Genomic DNA, 17707 nt, shown 5'->3' on the forward strand with positions numbered 1-17707 from the left:
AAATATTTAAATTCACTACTTTCCTTTGCCGAAAGCACGAGTTCCGTTTAATATCTGTTAGAAAATTACAGTACCGCAGAAATTGAAATATAAATGGTCACTGTGTCATGGGATTGGTCTTTGTTAGAAAGGTCCATCTGCGCAATGAACAGAACACATGCAACACAGTTGAAATAACATGACTTTAATGTTTGAAAAATTGGAATCGTGGACATATTGCATTTAAACTTTTTAATCGAAGTTAAATATAAAAAAATATCTTCTGAACAGCAGCTGGTCGATAAAGATGTTTAGTTAACAATATTAAACTATATTCAAATACTTTTCCGCCATTATATTTATTCCTAACTTGTAATGTGCGATCTTTGCGTCAATGCTTAACAAATTACGCCTAATGTTCTGGTTTGCTCACGAAGTTATTTCCCAGATTATAAAGCGAGGGATGACAGATGAATTCGCTGCCGATAAACGGTCATATTCCAGAAGATGTATACAAAATAGATAGAATGGAATATGTACTGACAGTTATCTTAAACGGTTCTCTTCCTTTTTGTTAACGGCTAATAGCTATTGTCGATATCTCATCCACGCATTTGTAATTCTAAAATTGTCTCATTTTATTTGCATCAAAGAGAAAGATAAAGGAAAGTTGAAATTTTTAAGAATCTTGGTTTAGATTTCCGACAAAATTCTCCAGATTTACCTTGTTGATTTTAACTGAATTTCCATGATTTTGTGAAAAGTAAGCTTTTCCAGACGAGTAAGAAATTTGCAGATTTCACTTGTCCACTTCTCGTGTTTGAGAAAGATATCGGAGTAGGGACGGTTAAATTGTAATATGCAATGTTAAAAAGTATAATATGAAACCTATAGAAAGTTTCCTTTTAACTTTAGAAACCTTCACATGTCAATCGTCTAAGCTATAGCTTGAAAGTGCTATTGATTCTGAATGTTTTTTCTAGGTATTGGTGTTGTCACTCTGAATCGACGCCTGAATGCATTGAGTGAGTACTTAGATGAAGAGGCCGACAAAATGGTAGAAGCCGCTGATCTTACAAATGAAATGATTGCCTTAACAGAAGTGGATTGGGCCAACTATGAGAAGCATTATCAACGACTAGTATCTGCACAAGATTACATGTATTTGTAGGTCTATAAAAATTGGCTTGATTACTAATCATTACCACCTCTTCTGCAGAAAAATGCCCATTGAATATTGGTTCCAGATCCCTCGTCAGTAAATAATCCATGCCTATTAGCACAAGTTGTTATACGATACATCCATGCTATAGTTCAATGTTCTGAATGCCGAGCATTATCGTGAAGATATTGTAATAATATTTATCATATAATATAAATAGTATAATATCAATGTTTGCTAATAGGGATGCATCTTCAAACTCTTGGCTATTTTGAAAATTTCTGTATGCATGGATAGTTTAATTAACGGGCCTTTGAATTTCTAACATGTACTTTGACGGCCATAATATTGTTTTATGGATATTTATTTTAATAGTAAAATATTTACTATTTCGAACACTAAGCTTTTATAACGAAAATCAAATACATTCCATCGATTTTCACTTTCTAAATTTTGAAAGCTGTGCAGTGCAGTCTTACGGAGTTCCGTTTCTAATATTAACAAAAAAACGCCGTTTATTTTTTCTGGTCAGGCAAACAAAAAGAATGGTACTTGGAGTCACGACAAAGATGTATATGAAGAACTTATATTGCTACCATAAAAATGACAACAGGGATAAAGCAAAAATCAAATGGTTGTTCAATTTGTTGCAGGTCTTTAAAAGTCGGAGAGGGGGGAACGGGTTATTATTTGGAATAGTCGAATGAAAACCCTAAAAGCGATTTTATTGAAGTATTCTAAATACTCAAGTATCTTTATCCTGAATAACGCTGAGGAGATCGATTACTTACGGACCAATTACTTCGTTGTATAACCAATTCGATTCTAACCATACTGCATCTCAAATAAAAATCATTCCCTTCGTTTAACTCCGAAACCTCGTTAAAACTAAACTAATCGTAAAATTCGACAATCGTTTAAAATTGTATGTCAAGTTTGATAAGGCAAATAGCAAGATTCAGATTGAAATCGAGCCGGCCGTATACCATAAATATAGTTGAAAGTCGAAGATGAGACAGGTTTTACAATTTGCCTAAAAATGCCATAATAAGGCTCTTGTCCGTGATGCAAACGTAATTAATTCGTTTGCATCACGGACAAGCGTCGATTTTCTCGTTATAAGTATTAAGTTGTGACATGTATTAAGTTTATTAACTAAACATAACGCTTAAAATAAAAATAAGCTAATTTTTTTTTTTGAACAATTCGAACGTTTCTTTAAAATACAAATATTTTGGAAAATATATCGAGTTTATTTGTTTGGTTGCGAAAAGTGTACTGGTATAGGAGGCACTAAGTACTTTTTCTTTACTTGTAGGTCTTTTAACTTGATATCTGACGAAATGACAATCATCACACTGAAATATCCAATTTTTAGTTCCATTTAGCTCAACCTGGACATTAAAGAAAAATTATAGTGTATAAAATTAATGCGAGAAGCGATATTGGGTTTAACGAAGAACGTGTTCAGGAAAAATAGACAATCTTAACTTTTTTTTTTTCTCAATTTTTCTGAATTAAAAAAAAGGGTTGATGTAATGAAGGCAATTTTTTAATTAAATTGAATATGAAAAAATTACGCAGATATTAATCGAAATTCTTACCGACCATTTCTATAAAATACGTTCATAAGGTGAATAATTCTTTCGTTTAAATTTTGAAATTGATTTCGAGAAGTTTGATTTTTCTTTTTGCATTGCTTGAAGACTTTTGGTATCCATAATTTTAAACCTTTAAATAAATCTAAACTGATTCCACTCCTCCCTCCACTTAACCGGTATATAGCTGTTTTGTATTATCCTATTTTCCATGGCCAAGTCGATAACTTAAAACAACAAATGCACTGTTGGTTGATTTTTTTTTTTTTCCCTCACTTGTATTCTGCTGCTTTTGTTAAAAATTCTCCTGGACTGTAAGAAAGAAGAGATTATCGAATGCTACTGCATTTCAGGAAAATTGCACGACATCAGTGGTATAGTGGTGTAAGTGACCATCGACACATGGGTTTTTCTCTCCATCTAACAACGGCTAAGGAATGTAAATGTGTCTAGTGTATGGCGTTTTCGTATTTCGTTTTTTTTTTTAAATTAATGAATATTAACGTCTTATATTCACGTCCCCTAAAATTCGTGCCCGGGACATGTATACCTCCCTACGCCACTGGATATCGGCACAAATAGCAGAATAGAGCAATTGCCATGAGAGCAAAATCATAAGACGCCATCCAGAAATTTTCATGCATTTCTCTTAATGTGGACAGCCGATAAAAATTTAATTTTAACGGCGTTGGGCGATTTCACTTTTTAACATGCAATTCTTGACCATTGAATCTTGCGCAGATGGCCACTTATGACTCTTGGGTCATACGATCATCCTGAAAACCTTCCGTGATTTAAATACAGCATTAATATCGGTGCTTTAAAATTGTTTCATACAACAAAATTAGATTTCTGAATAATAAAAATTGGTAACGTAGTTCTCCATCTTTCTGCATAGTGTGATCCTCAGATACGTCCATGAGATATCTGCGAAAGGCGACTCTAATTGTGTGGTGAAGACACTGTTGGAGCAACCAAATGGCTCGGTAAAAAATGCCATAACGTTGACTATGGACATATTTCAAGGAGCTCTGCAGACGGTAAGATCCAAGCTTTGAATCTATCCCTAACTACACTATAAACAAATTTTAATTGCATCCGTCTGATATTGGAATTGTTATCCGACTTCCCTCTGAAATATTTCCTTCTTGCTATATGTCCAGAAATGGTCTACATAACTTGCTTGTGCAAGTTGCATCAAATATCGGACTTGATCGTAATTTAGAATTATCATTTTTCTTAAGGTTAACGGGACGTTTCATAAGTTAAATATATAGCAAGGTCATTTTATAAATTCTTAATGATCCGAGCTTAAAATGCCAGATTTTTTTTTTTTTTTTTGACAATAGCGATTGATGGTATAATCCTATTTAGATTTCATGACGGCTTTTCATATCCTCTAGACAGAATTTTTAGTTTAAAGATTAGATAATGTTGATGTATCCTTGCTGTTCTTTTAGAAAGTCAAAGACGCACTCTTTACAAATTGCAAGAATTCTCTTGGATTTTAAATGCTCTTCAAAAGTGTAGAGCATCTTTGTATTTCAGCTTATCTTAACATTGTGTCCACAACTATATAGTTGTGACAATCCATTCGCTAAATATGGATTCAAATGCATACGCATTATCCATTACGATTTCCTTGGTGCAGTTATCTACTTTAATATCGATAAATTATCTTAAGAAACGAACAGTTATCTAATTAATGTATGAAATCGAAAGCTGTACACTCGCATTTCTTTCAAGCTAAACCCAGGTGAAAATATTATGCTAATATTGTAACATCTCCATTGGCAGGCTTTCTAACAACTTAAAGATATTGTACGATATCTTGTGCTAACTAGGAAGAATCTAAATTTTTGCCAACAACTGAGCCTGAATATTCTAGCCAATAAAGCTCGGGTGCCTTTGGAATGTTACGTGAGAGATCGAATTTTGTTAATTTGGGTGCACTTGTATCGCTTATTTAACTATATAATTGTGGCCGTTCAGCTAATAAAAATATTTACTGAAATGCTATGTGTTAAGGTTCCACTTCCAATCGACTAGAACAACTAACGACTCGATTCACCAACACATGTTTGATAATAAAGGATCTAATTATGAAGAATGCAGTCTAGGGGAGATACCTGGTCAGTATGGTATTTCAAAAGCTTCACATTATAATACTGAAGTAATAACAAAAGCATTGTATCGTACGCAATTTTTGTATGTCACATATTTAGATTTAAGTCTCAAAGACAATGTTGTCTTAATCGGAGGATTCTATATTTTATTAGAGTTCTATTTCAAAAACAGAACAGAATGACCGCAATTTGAGATTTCTTCAATTTGAACTGGTTGTCAATAAATTATATAGATTATTTACTCTTGCAAGTGCCTAGGTTCAGATGCATGATTATATATTTCGGGTAATCAAATGCTAAAATATTGTTCTAACTTCCGAATAAATAATTGGCGGCGACTTGTGATCTAATTTCTTATCAAAATCAGATATCAATGATTCCTCCAGAATTTTGCCTTTAACTTTCTTAACACTTTAAACACTGATTCCAAGTCTCGGGTTAACCCTCCAGCTGCTTATCTCGCAGTTGGCAATCAATCCATGGTACAGTTCTAGAGACGGGTACCATTTGGCGATTTCCCGCCAAATTTTTCTCGCCAAGCCCCGCGGACGCTGTAATCTTCAGAATTGTATTTCTCAATATTATGACTATTTTCAAGAGATTTTTTTCTGAAGATTACAGCGTCCTTGGGGCGATGGCAGGAGAAAAATTTGTCATGAAGTATACAAAAAGAACAAAAATAAGAATAATTATATTTAATAGAATATTATAATATTATATTTATATTTAGAATATTATAATTATAAAATAAGAATAATTATATAATAATAATTATATAAGAAATAATTAAAAATAGCACAATTTAAACAATGTTAAATTTTAAAAAATGCACAAAAATAACAATACAATTTTTTTTTTAACTCACCCGATTTAACGATGTGAATTTCGTTAATTTACAATAATGCCCTTCCCTTCTACAAACCTTTCCTTTCTGTTAATACCATATCCTGCCCGCACTCACCGCACTTCCATCAGCAATTAAATCCATTTTCATGCACCATTCAACACACGCTTTCGCTACCAAACGTTCTAAATCGAAAAAACCCCTCCATTTAAGGGATTCCTCATTTGTCACATTCATGCCAGCCATTTTGCACCACAAGAAAAATCGACGAAAGTAAGAAAAAAAATACTTTACAAGCAGAAGAAATCAGAATAAATCCAATCGTCAATTAATTGAAGAGAAAAACTTGAAATTCCCCACGAAAAGCTGCCAGCACAAGAGAAATCGAAGAAAGTAAGAAAAAAATACGTTACAAGACTTGGGCAGCAGTAGAAATTAGAAATTCCCCGCGAAAAGCTGCACTTATACCTAATTGGTTGATATTCAAAGTCAATTCATACCTGATTAGTTTATAATTACATCACCGACATCACCCCATTCTCTTCACAGGGTTGCCATACATTGCAGGCGTAGAGGGGTTGCCATATTGGCAACTTTAGCTTTAAAATTTGGCGCCAAACTTGGCGGTACCCGTCTCTAGAATTTAGCCCAATCCATTTTCTATCGCATTCCGCGTTTTTTGCAGGTTCGTGTGTTTATTTTCACGATTATAGACTTTTATTGCATCATATTATTGTTGCGTGAAAAAGTATCGATTCGCTTTATTAAAATATTTAAACTTATTTGCAAACTTTACATCTAAATATTGACTTTTAAAATTGGACAGTCAGGAGGTTAATGGTAGCCACCGAATATCGATTGGCTTTCAAATAACATAGTCCAACAGTCGAGCAATAAAAATTGCCTTTTCAAAACAAGATTCTCCAAATTATTTTTTAAAATTTCTATCTTCTCAGGTTCCTCTCACAGTGCTAATGGCTCTCTACAATTTGGCTCGGAACAAACAAGTGCAAGACGCTGCAAGAGAAGAACTAACGAAGCTGTTGCCATTAAGAGATTCAAAATACTTCTCGATTGTGAAGAATTTCAAATACGACATTCCACCGTACCTTAATGGAATCGTGTGGGAGACTTTAAGGTATTCTTTTTACTTGAATTCTGAATTTTCTCGAATACAAAAATCGAATAGTTTTTATTGAATCTAGCTAATCCATTTAATTTAAGCGATACTAATAATTTCCAATGCAATGCAATATCTATAATGGATAATTTCTGTTGTACAAGATGCAGTCCAGTCATATTAATGTGACCACCACCTACTTTTGGCGTCAATTTTAAATAACCAATCACAGAAGGCACGTATTATCAGCAAATTTGCTGTATATATAAAGTGTGTTGTAAGCATTCGGAGTACATTTGAATCGTGCAGAAACAGAGCGATTTATTCGACGTCCAAAAGAGCATGATCATTGGCTTTCGGGCCAAGAGTGGAAGCATTTCTGAAATGGCTAATTTTATAAAATGTTCGCTGGCCGCCTTGATAACAGTATATCGTGCATGGCAAAATGGCACAATCCAAAATCGGCGAAGTGGCAAATATTGTGCACCACGGGCCATAGATAGTGGAGGTGAACGACGGCTGCGGAGGTGCGTTCGGGCAAATATATGTGCAACCAATGAGCAACTAGACATGCAAAATGAACCGATGGGGCTACCAACAGTGTCTCCACAACGAAGGTTGAGCGAACGTTGCTGTGTATGGACTCCCTCAGCAGACGCCTGTTTAAGGCACCTATGCTGTTCATCGGCGATGAAGGCTGGAATTTGCACTCCAGGACCGCAACTGGACTTCCACTGAGTGGGAGACAGATCGCTTTTTCCGATGAATCGCATTATATGCTCCATCGGACAGATGGACATTGACGTATACGGCGTGAAACGTCTGAAAGCAAGCACCCTGCAACATTTGCCGAAAGGGTCCGAGCTGGTGGATGGAGCATTATGGTCTGGGGAATGTTTTCGTGGTATTTTCTGGGTACACTCATCATTGTGGAAGGTACGGTGAATCGACGCAAGTATACATCTATCCTGGTGGACCATGTTCACCCCTGCATGCCTATTGTTTTTCATCGCGATGATTACATCTACTAGCAGAACAATGAGTCGTGTCATAAAGCTCGCAGTGTGCGTACGTGGTTCGAAGATCACCAGGATGAGTTTACCGCACTCCCTTGGCCAGCAAATTCCCTGGACTTGAGCCCAATCGAGAATCTGTGAGACCACCTCGATCGGGTTGTTCGCACCATGGATCCTCACTCGAGTAACCTAATGCAACTGGCACTGGAATTAGATTAACTCAACATCCCAATGAACATCTTCGAGAGCCTAACGGACTCTCTATCTGCACGTCTCGCAGCTGTCCGCTCTGCAAAAGGTGGTTATTCTGGATTTCAACAGGTGGTCACATTAATATGACTGGAGCATGTAAAACGGGCAAAAATTATTTGCCACTTCAATCTTTTCATGTCGTTGAGCATAATTTCTTTGGAGCTAAGATCAAGCATTGTAATTCTTCATGGTTCCATGACTAACAATACAAAAGAATATACTAAATAGAATATCATTTTTCGTATCTTAGCTTTATTCTTTATAAATAACTTTGACATGTGAATATTAAACGTGGTATTGTTATGAACTATATTTGTTCTAATTTTATTGATTAGATGTTTATAAGCTAACGGATTCCTGTTTATATTACAATCTAGCATATGTCAGATATATTCCAGTAAAACGCTTCGCAGATTATGTATACAAAACCGCCAATTTAACCCATTTGCTTTATTTGAATTGTTTTACCGTAAGTAATATATGCTTATAAATTGGCCTATTTATTGAATAAAATTTCAAAATAAATATATAATTTTATGAAGTTATGTATGAACTTTTAGAATTTTTTTAAATAGTAAGATAGTGCGTGAATTGATAAATACAAATAAATGCATGGTTGTTGTACACGTTGACGGTTCTTTATAACAAATTAGGCAATGCTTACGAGCCTTCCATGATATTTTCAATGGGTTGAATTATTTTGAATGGGTTTCAATGAATAGTTGTTAAAATAATCCCTTTGAACAGTTATGTCCACGTAATTTTTCGTCAGTTTTTTAAAAATCTGATCCCGCTTTGTAATCATCACTTCCTATTAACTGCGAGCTAGGTTCTGCGCGATAGTGTTGGTTCTAAAGCACAAAAAAACGTATATCTGCGCTTCTGTAATGGCCAGCGAAATTCTGCCCATGTATGCGCTATCACATAAATAGGCTAAAATCCAATTAATGTTCGAAACCATAATATCTATGCAAGTGTTCTGTTTCGGGGTTGAGTCTTTTTCCTGAAGCGTCTAAAATTTCAAACTCGTGAGCTGAGATTGTTAATGAACCTATGCCGTAAATTTAAATCTAATCTGATTTTGAATCCGACTGGTGTTATAATAACACATTATCTTGATTCTATCAAGTTCACAGCGAATTAACTTTAAAAAATAACTTTTTTTTTTTCAGAATAAATCCTCCCATTATCGGAAATAGAAGAGTGCTTCAAGAAGATTTGATCCTGGGTGGATACATAGTTCCTAAAGGGGTAGGTGAAATTTACGACATATTTTTACTTTGTGCATGAAAAGTGTACAGAAAAAAATTGCATTTGTCAAAAAAAAAAACCTCGCGAATTTGAATTTTTATATTTTAGAACTGAAGAAAATCCTCCTGTTTGCATAAAATTCCCAATATTATGATATTGTCACGGTATTAAAGGGCATTTATCACGAACGGAATAGCTCTTACAAGAGATGATTCGGCGGCAGAATAATGGACAACATCGTAGAGATATTGTTCAATGCCTTGCTTTAATAGGATTGAAATTTTGTTGGTCTCTTAAAGCCTTAATTTTAAAAAAAGCTCGCCTATTTGATATATTGATATTAAATTAAATTAAATTAAAATTGTTGATGTGTAGGGAATCATCGACGAAATTCATCCACAGTTTGAGTATATCGGTATGTATTCACGCGTATATGTGAATATAGCAATTCAAAAATGAAATTAGGGGATTGGTTAAAAATGTTAGTACGTGGATTGTAATCAGATTTTGAGTTCAGCTTGTCGAAAAGTAATGTCCAAAATGTAGTTTTCTTCACTAAATATTATGAAGCGCAAAATGTCATTGATACAAGACGAACAACATTTTTAGCACAATGCCGAACCACGTTGTGACATTCTCATTGCCTGTACAACGTCATGGAAATTAGCCACGCTTCATAGTACTGTACCATACCCCTATTAGCACAAGATATTCCTGTGTTCCCACGATGTTGCCCAATGTTCTAAATACTGGCCAATATCGGGAAGGTATTGTAACAATGTTCAGCATTTTGTGTCAATAGACCTTACATCAGTGTTGCGCTTTTTCACATTTTTACGATGTTAGACATGTGGATTTTGTAGACATTCCATGTTTCGTTTTTATTATAAATTGATAAATATTTTAATTCTAAGTGTGGCACAGCTTAGCCAAAGATGGCCTTTGTGCCACAAAACACCAATTCATGGAGATACTGCATAATATCTTGTACCAATAGAAACATAGCCTTCGCATCATTCCAGTTTGATTCGTTTGCCGAATTTGTCACTCTGAAACGTTCATTTTCTTATTCATTCTAAAAGAAAGAAATCGAAGGGGCGCTATCTTCAGCATTGATGCAATTCGAGTGTAAATATTCCAAATCGCCGATTTCTAACAATCGAATACAATATTGCACAATAACTCATTCTTCCATTGTTAAACTTTTCTCTTTACAGATACACGTCATACTCCACCAGCAAGTGGCATGTCTCTTGGAAGAAAACTTCGCTGACCCCCTTAAATTCAATCCTGAAAGACATCCCTCTCCCCATATGCAGCACCTCGAATACGTTTTTGGGGCCCGAAGAAGGATCTGCTTCGGAAAAACTTTTGCTCTTGATCAAATGGCTTTAGTTATTGCAAAGGTACGACAGTTCTGCTTTATCTATCCCAACTATAATCGATTTTACATCGATTTTACCGATTCTAAGCCTCGCGAATCGAATTTGATTATTCATTTTATTGAGCATTTATTCTTATTTTCATATAAGATCGGAAGAGATGCATATTCCAAGGCATTTAATAGGATTCCCCAAGTGATTTGTCATCTGAAATGTTAATCCTTTGGATACATTTGACGTATCGGAACGTTCCGTATTTGTTTAAATTTTAAGATTCTTTTTTTTTTTTTTTTGTGCAATTCTAATTGGATAATTTAATCTCTATCATGTAGCAGTATATATTCTGAGTAAGAAATTCTTACGTAAAAGTTGCTGCCTTCACATGTTCAAAAAAATTAAACGCGCTTCAAATGCAAAAGTCGCTTAAATAAATGAGTAGTCAAAGGGTGAATGTGTAGTATAGATTTAAATCTTTAACTCGGATGTACATGTCTAGACCAATTTTCTGGAATAAAGGAGTTAATACGAAACCTGCTAAGGAATTAAACATTCTGAAAAAACCTTGCTTCACAGGATTCGCTTCTAAAACACTCAAACCCACACTTTCAGAAGTTTTCAAGAATTCCAATCTTATTTAAATACGTTTCACAGAAAATAAATTTACACTCTAAAGTTATTTATTCTCGATACATGATGAGATGAATCTAGATAAATGATGTTATAAGGATGTGGTGGATAAATGATGATAAATAATTCTAGATAAATGATGTCATTTCCATGAGATTCGATCCACCGCTTTCGCGACTCTGAGAAACTAGTTAATACTAAATTTTTTCGAGAAATGTTTGCTGAAATTTGAAAGATTAATTTCATTCTTAGACTTTCGCGATAAATGGATCAAGGTTCACTCAAACTAGAGGCTTAATTGCTGTGGTCCCTATAAGCATAAGGTATTATCCGATATCTCCACGATATTCGACATTCTGAATGTCTGCCAATATCGTGAAGATGCCGTACAATGCTATTCGGCATTCTGTACTTATAGAGGTATTCGCCTAGCAAAGATAAACTGAAACTATGGCACCACGTTAATTTTCAAGCCATATTTGAATAAAAGGCTCTGAATTTCCACTTCCAACGCTTTACAAAACTTTATAGTTAAAATTTTGTGCCTTTTAAAAATACTCGCCCTTTTCTTTTGCAGATCCTGAGGGATTTCGAAATCGTCTACGACGGGGAAGAAGTCAACATGATCAATCGACTCCATAATAAACCCGAGGTGCCCCTTTATTTGAGATTATTTCCACTAATGTAAGAACATGGCAGTTAGAGGACTTTTATTAACCTGTATAAATTTAGGAGCTGTGCTCTTGTTATTTACAAAATTTTTATTAATAATAAACACTGTTTATTTTCACGTGTTTATTCTTTCTCTTTTATTTAAAATAGCACTACATAAACACTATATGTGGAATTTCTTCGAATATCGTTAGATGAAGTCCTTCTGGGATATCCGTTTTGTATGCAGTATCTTTTTAAATAAGTGTACTAGAAAAACCACATAAGCTTCATTTGAATAGCTAGTTCTGAATAATATTTGCAAATTTGGATATTAGAGGCATTCATTATACTAGCTTGGTGAATCCTTTAACTTATCACTTAATCTATATTCTAAGACATAACTACCAAAACTTGATTGCTCTGACTGGTTTACACGATTTTAGCAATTTCATTTCAAATTATGATTAAAGTGTCATAGAATAGTCTTGCCTAAAACCCAGTAAGCAGACAAATCCAGTGAATCATTAAATGGAAAAAGTAGGTGATTGCATAAGTGTCTCCACAACCAAGATTTTGCATGGCATTTTCAGAGTAATTTGTATGCTTCCATTTAATTATAAAGGCCGAGCAATTCAAACTTATACAAATTAAAATATTTCAATTTTGGAACATAATTAGGATGCTACTAGAATAACCATTTGCAAGTTTTTAATTTTAAAATGTGGTGCTTTTATAATTTTGGCATTCAATTTATCAGACATTTTTTAAATTTAAATTATGGGAAAATCGTCATTTCTTTACCTATAAGTAAAATAGTGACCCCTCCCACCTTTTTTTAATGCACGATATATGAACTTTTTTTAAAAAAAGACAAGCGGTTTGCTATTTCACTTAGTTTTACCTAGCTAGTTGACAAACTGTGTCGATTAAAATCGATAATATTTTGGCTTTAATTCGATAATAAGAAGTAAAAAGTTCGCACCGAGAATTGCATTGCCTATTAACTCTTGAAGAGCTTGGCCTTCCCCTGTCCAGTATTCTCGGCAATTATTGAATAATGTATTGGTCTCAGATTGATCCAAGGAATAATAATTCGAAATGTAAGTTTTTTTTAGATATTAGGGTTTATACAAAAACCGGTTTTCAAATTCAATATTTCCAAAAAACCGGTTTAGTCGGTTTTCTACTTTTTTTTTCAAAAAAAAAAATTATATAAAATAACAAAAAACAAAATAGATATCAAAGTCAAAATATTAAAAAAAATTAAGGATTACATACGCATGTTACTTACACGAAATAATGAAAATTCAAACAATATTTATATTAATTTTAATTTCTCCTAAGAGAATAAGAATTTAAACATAAAATATGCACTGAACGGTGGCTAAGTCTTGTTCTTATTTTGGACACAATATTGTCTGAAATTAAAAATACTCGTTCACTAGCTACTGAGCTTGGTTTTATAGTTTTCATGGTGTCAAATAATAAATCTTTTATTCGTTGCCTCAAATAATGAAAATTCAGCTTTCAGTGTCTCCGGATTTGTAAGTTTTTCTTCATGGTCTTCAAGAAACTTATTTATTTTGAGAGAAGCCATGGAAAAATCAAGTTTCTTCGATTTACTCTTCATCAGAATCGGTTTCCACATAAGAATTTGGAAATATTCTAGACAATATTTTTCCAGCTAACTTAATTTCGGTTTTTGAAACGAAAGAAAGTACACCAGTTTTCTTCGCAGAATTAGAAATGTCATGTGGATTTTGCACATACAGCAAAAGAGTTGTTAATTCTACTTGTCTTCTTTCTTGAATTCGTTCTTATAAGAATTTTCCTGAATCGTGAAGTTTGGTCTTTAATTTTGAATAGATATAAATCGTATATCCATAATCAAATGATTCAGTGATGCACTATCGAAACTGAGAAACGTAAAGATGGAAAAAAAAAAAAAAACTTCAGAGATTATGAATAAATTGCAGTCTTTAATGGTTGTGGAACATAACATTTATAGAATGGTTTAAAATTGTTTACTTTCACTGTTAAATATACTCATTTCTGTTAAAGAATCTTATTTTAAAAAGAGAACTTTACTGTACATTCCCTGCGAGAGATAACCTTGACAAAGTCCCCAAATATAATCGCTAAATAAAATATCTAATGTACTGATTTTGCCATTTTTTTTTATTATTATTTCGCATGAAACATCGCCTCCTATATACGCCATCCACCTATATTTTGGAGATATTTGTGAAAAAACATTTGAAACCCTCCAACTTTACCAATTGGATTGATTTCGTCAATTTCAATTACCACTTTGCAGCCACTGTAAACTATCCGAATGACTTATCACTATTACCTAATTTAAAATGGTAATTTCGTGTCTGTGTTGGTACTCGATGAGTCATAGCGTTAAACCTAGTGCTACCAGGTTTGGTAGATGTGTATTTTGGAAATGAAATGTGCTCTTCGAAGAAACTTAAAATATAATGTAGTCGAAATTTAGTCTAATTTTGATTTTTTTTTTTTTTTTAATTCTCATATTAAAGCATAAAAAGGAGTTTAACACCATCTTGAAATTCAAAATCATCTTTTCAGCGATACCAGCCAGACAATAAAGCAATTATACAGCAATTTAATAGTTGTAAAGAAACTTAACCTTTTGCATTAGGACGAGGTCTCTCACTCACCATTCAAGACGGTGCATCATTTTGACGTTTTATTTTTCAATTTTGACTGTTAAAAGCGCCTGCAGAATGGTAAAACAATGTAGATTAATTTTTTAAAAAAATGACTTAACACAATTATGTATATTTATGTAAGGTGATGTTCCCAATCGAAAGAAGACTACACGTTTGCCTTTTCCATATTTTAATAGACGAACACAGGACTACACGAACATTAAGCAAAAGAACAAAAGTATAGGGTTGGTTGCAGTTTAGGCGAACATAGAATGGCAACTTCGACGCTGACGCCCCAAGCGTCTCTCTTCTGCCGTTTGCCTCGCTTCTCAGTCTAGTCAGAACACTACTGCCATCTGCCGGCGAGGGAGGGGGAGTAGCATAGGGACTCATACTACATATATTTTTCAGAGTAATAAACAAATCTTTGTATTAGGTGAATAATTATGTATCGAATTATTTTTCCGAGTACAAAGGCTTAAATTGCCTTGAATGTGACAATTATTTAATTCTGGATTTTTCTTCCGTTGTTGATGAAGGAATTAGTTCACATTATGTTTTAACAATTTTAAAAATTTACTTATCATAAAGATTTAACTTCAAAACTAAGCAATTGTGAAATTTTACAAAACTTTCTTGCTGAAATTGTTTGGTTTAGTTAAATTTAATCACTTTCATATCAAATTTTATGTGAAATGATAAAAAAAAAATTAGATGCGTAGCACAATGGACAAATCAGTGCAAAGCGTCTAATCAAAATTTTAAATTTAAAAATATTTTACTGAATCAGACAGTAAGAGCAAACAAAATATGATATTTAAACACAAATTTTAGTAATCATCAATCCTGGTGACCCAACACCGAAGGAGTTTGGTAAATATAAAGGAACTAGTAGGACTATTAGAAACTAATCATTCGGTCTTTATGTACCTCTGCAAGGGAACATTTCAAGTACGAGGATGAGAACTTACCTTGTAACTAAACAAGCTCTCGACTTTATATGATAACGCAATGATAGACTATTAATTTTTCCATTATCGATGAAGGAATGTTCTTCTTTTTGAGGACTTTGCGGCGCTAAGCAGTGCTGATCGACTCTTCGAAAACAAAATTAGCCAATTTTCAACATTTCCAAACAAAATGGATCATTCGCAAGTTTAAAGTTACTTGTTTTATTTCAACTTTGTGAAATTACTTTAAAAATAATATCCACGTTTTTACACAATTATTTCAAGTAGATACTCTGTTTTTATAAATATAAGTTAATGTAACGAACAGATAGGAATCTGACCAATTACACCTGGCAGAATATTATCTTAATTCCTTATAATTCATAGAAACTGTATTTTTTCTTCTGATTTCTTAGCCCTGAGGCCTAATAGAGAATCCATCATCGGCTCCGGGCATGAGGCGCTTGTAATAGAAAGAAATCTCTTTGCTCGCTTTTCTATATATATATGGCGATCTGATTTTTCATGTTCATCATATTTCAATAAAGTAAGGCAATTCTTCGATTCAATTTCTACCAGATACATACAGGCTAAAGCCGACAAGGATAGTTTTTCAAGTGAAAGTGAGCGAAAAGTTAAGTGCATGATCATGACACAAAACAGAGAAATTCGAGTTGGACTGCCTGGTTTATATTATGGGTTAAGGTATGTGAATATATTCGGAATGATTTTTTTGAAACACGCTCAAAAATAATTATATTTTGAATTTTTGCTTAGAAGATATTTTTTTTTTCATTTTTTTATCTCTACATCTAAAAACTAACAAAATATACCAGTTAAATGACAAAATGTTTTTTTTATTAGAAAAAAGGGCTTTTTGTTTTGGTTAAGATGAGATATAAATTTAAAAAAAACTCTTAAGAGATTTATCAAACGAATTGAATAACATTTTGCAAATAGCTTAAGAAATACATTACCTATTTCCTGAACTTAAAAAATAAGCTTAACTTAATAAATATAATAAAGCCATTCTTTAAATGTTGAGGTTCGATAGATAACATGAAATTTACAAATGTTTTTGCATCGTGAAGCATTAAAACAACTATAGAATACTATAGAAAACTATACCAAAGATTAAATGCTATTCTCTCAAATTCTAAAAATAACATTATAAAGTATAGAAATGCAAATGCAAATATATATTTAAAAAAAATCAGTGTAACTTCCCAAAAAATTGACTTGGAAACAAAATTCAAACGGGTTTTATAAAAAAAACAGCTCAAACATTACGAATATAATTCAAAATAAATCAAGAAAAATTTCATATATTCCGAAAAACAAAAATCAATTTTCCCACGTAGTCGCTTACCCATCAAAGTGCCACTTGTATGCAAATAATTGAAAATTTTATTCTCTCGATATGCGTGACATCCTTGGGTGGGAGCATATCTTCATTTTTTGACCTCACATTATGCCTATTTCTTATCAATAAGTAATATTTCATTACACATCTATAAAAAAGCATCTAAAATGGTCTTTTCCAGATGACGATTTGTTACTGTTCTTTCTTTATTATTTTTCCCCCTCTTCCCATAATTTCGAAACAAGAAAAACAAATTTGAAAAGATATTTCTTTTAAAAGATGGCGACTTGATTGTGGCGCTATTGAATTATATTTAGTTATATACTTTTCATCTCTATAGTGAGATTCTGTGGATTTGTAATATGTCGATTTTACTTACTTTTATACTTTGTATACGAGAGTTGCAATCGCAAAATAAATAAATAAAAAATTTTAAAAATTAAACAAATCGAACTCAAGATTTTGACGAGATTTAGTGGATGTCTGTCTGTCGGCTGTCTGAGTTCAAGCGAATACGATAACTATAAAATGTAAATAGCTAGGAAGATAAAATTTCGTACACAAGTTTGTGCGGGTTGAGGTTCGAACTCGCAACGTTAGGGTTCATAGCCGAGTAACATAACCACTAGACAAAAGAGTACTCTCTTCTCCGGAAGTTGTTATCTGGCTTATAATGTTACCACTACAATAGTCCCCCACCAGTGAGTC

At 33.3% G+C, this 17707-nt stretch overlaps 1 protein-coding gene across 1 annotated transcript in view; it reads left to right on the top strand.

Annotated features, from left to right (window-relative positions):
- Positions 1-12154, top strand: part of LOC129984310 (cytochrome P450 302a1, mitochondrial-like) — a 28580-nt gene extending 16426 nt beyond the window's left edge. The window contains exons 5-10 of the mRNA XM_056094171.1: positions 963-1146; positions 3638-3779; positions 6666-6847; positions 9270-9348; positions 10566-10754; positions 11935-12154. Coding sequence (XP_055950146.1) covers positions 963-1146; positions 3638-3779; positions 6666-6847; positions 9270-9348; positions 10566-10754; positions 11935-12045 — 887 coding nt within the window. The 3' untranslated portion in view covers positions 12046-12154. The remainder of the gene's footprint in view (positions 1-962; positions 1147-3637; positions 3780-6665; positions 6848-9269; positions 9349-10565; positions 10755-11934) is intronic.
- Positions 12155-17707: the final 5553 nt, after the last annotated feature.

This window comes from Argiope bruennichi, chromosome 9, assembly GCF_947563725.1.
Source record: "Argiope bruennichi chromosome 9, qqArgBrue1.1, whole genome shotgun sequence".
Taxonomy (NCBI): domain Eukaryota; kingdom Metazoa; phylum Arthropoda; class Arachnida; order Araneae; family Araneidae; genus Argiope; species Argiope bruennichi.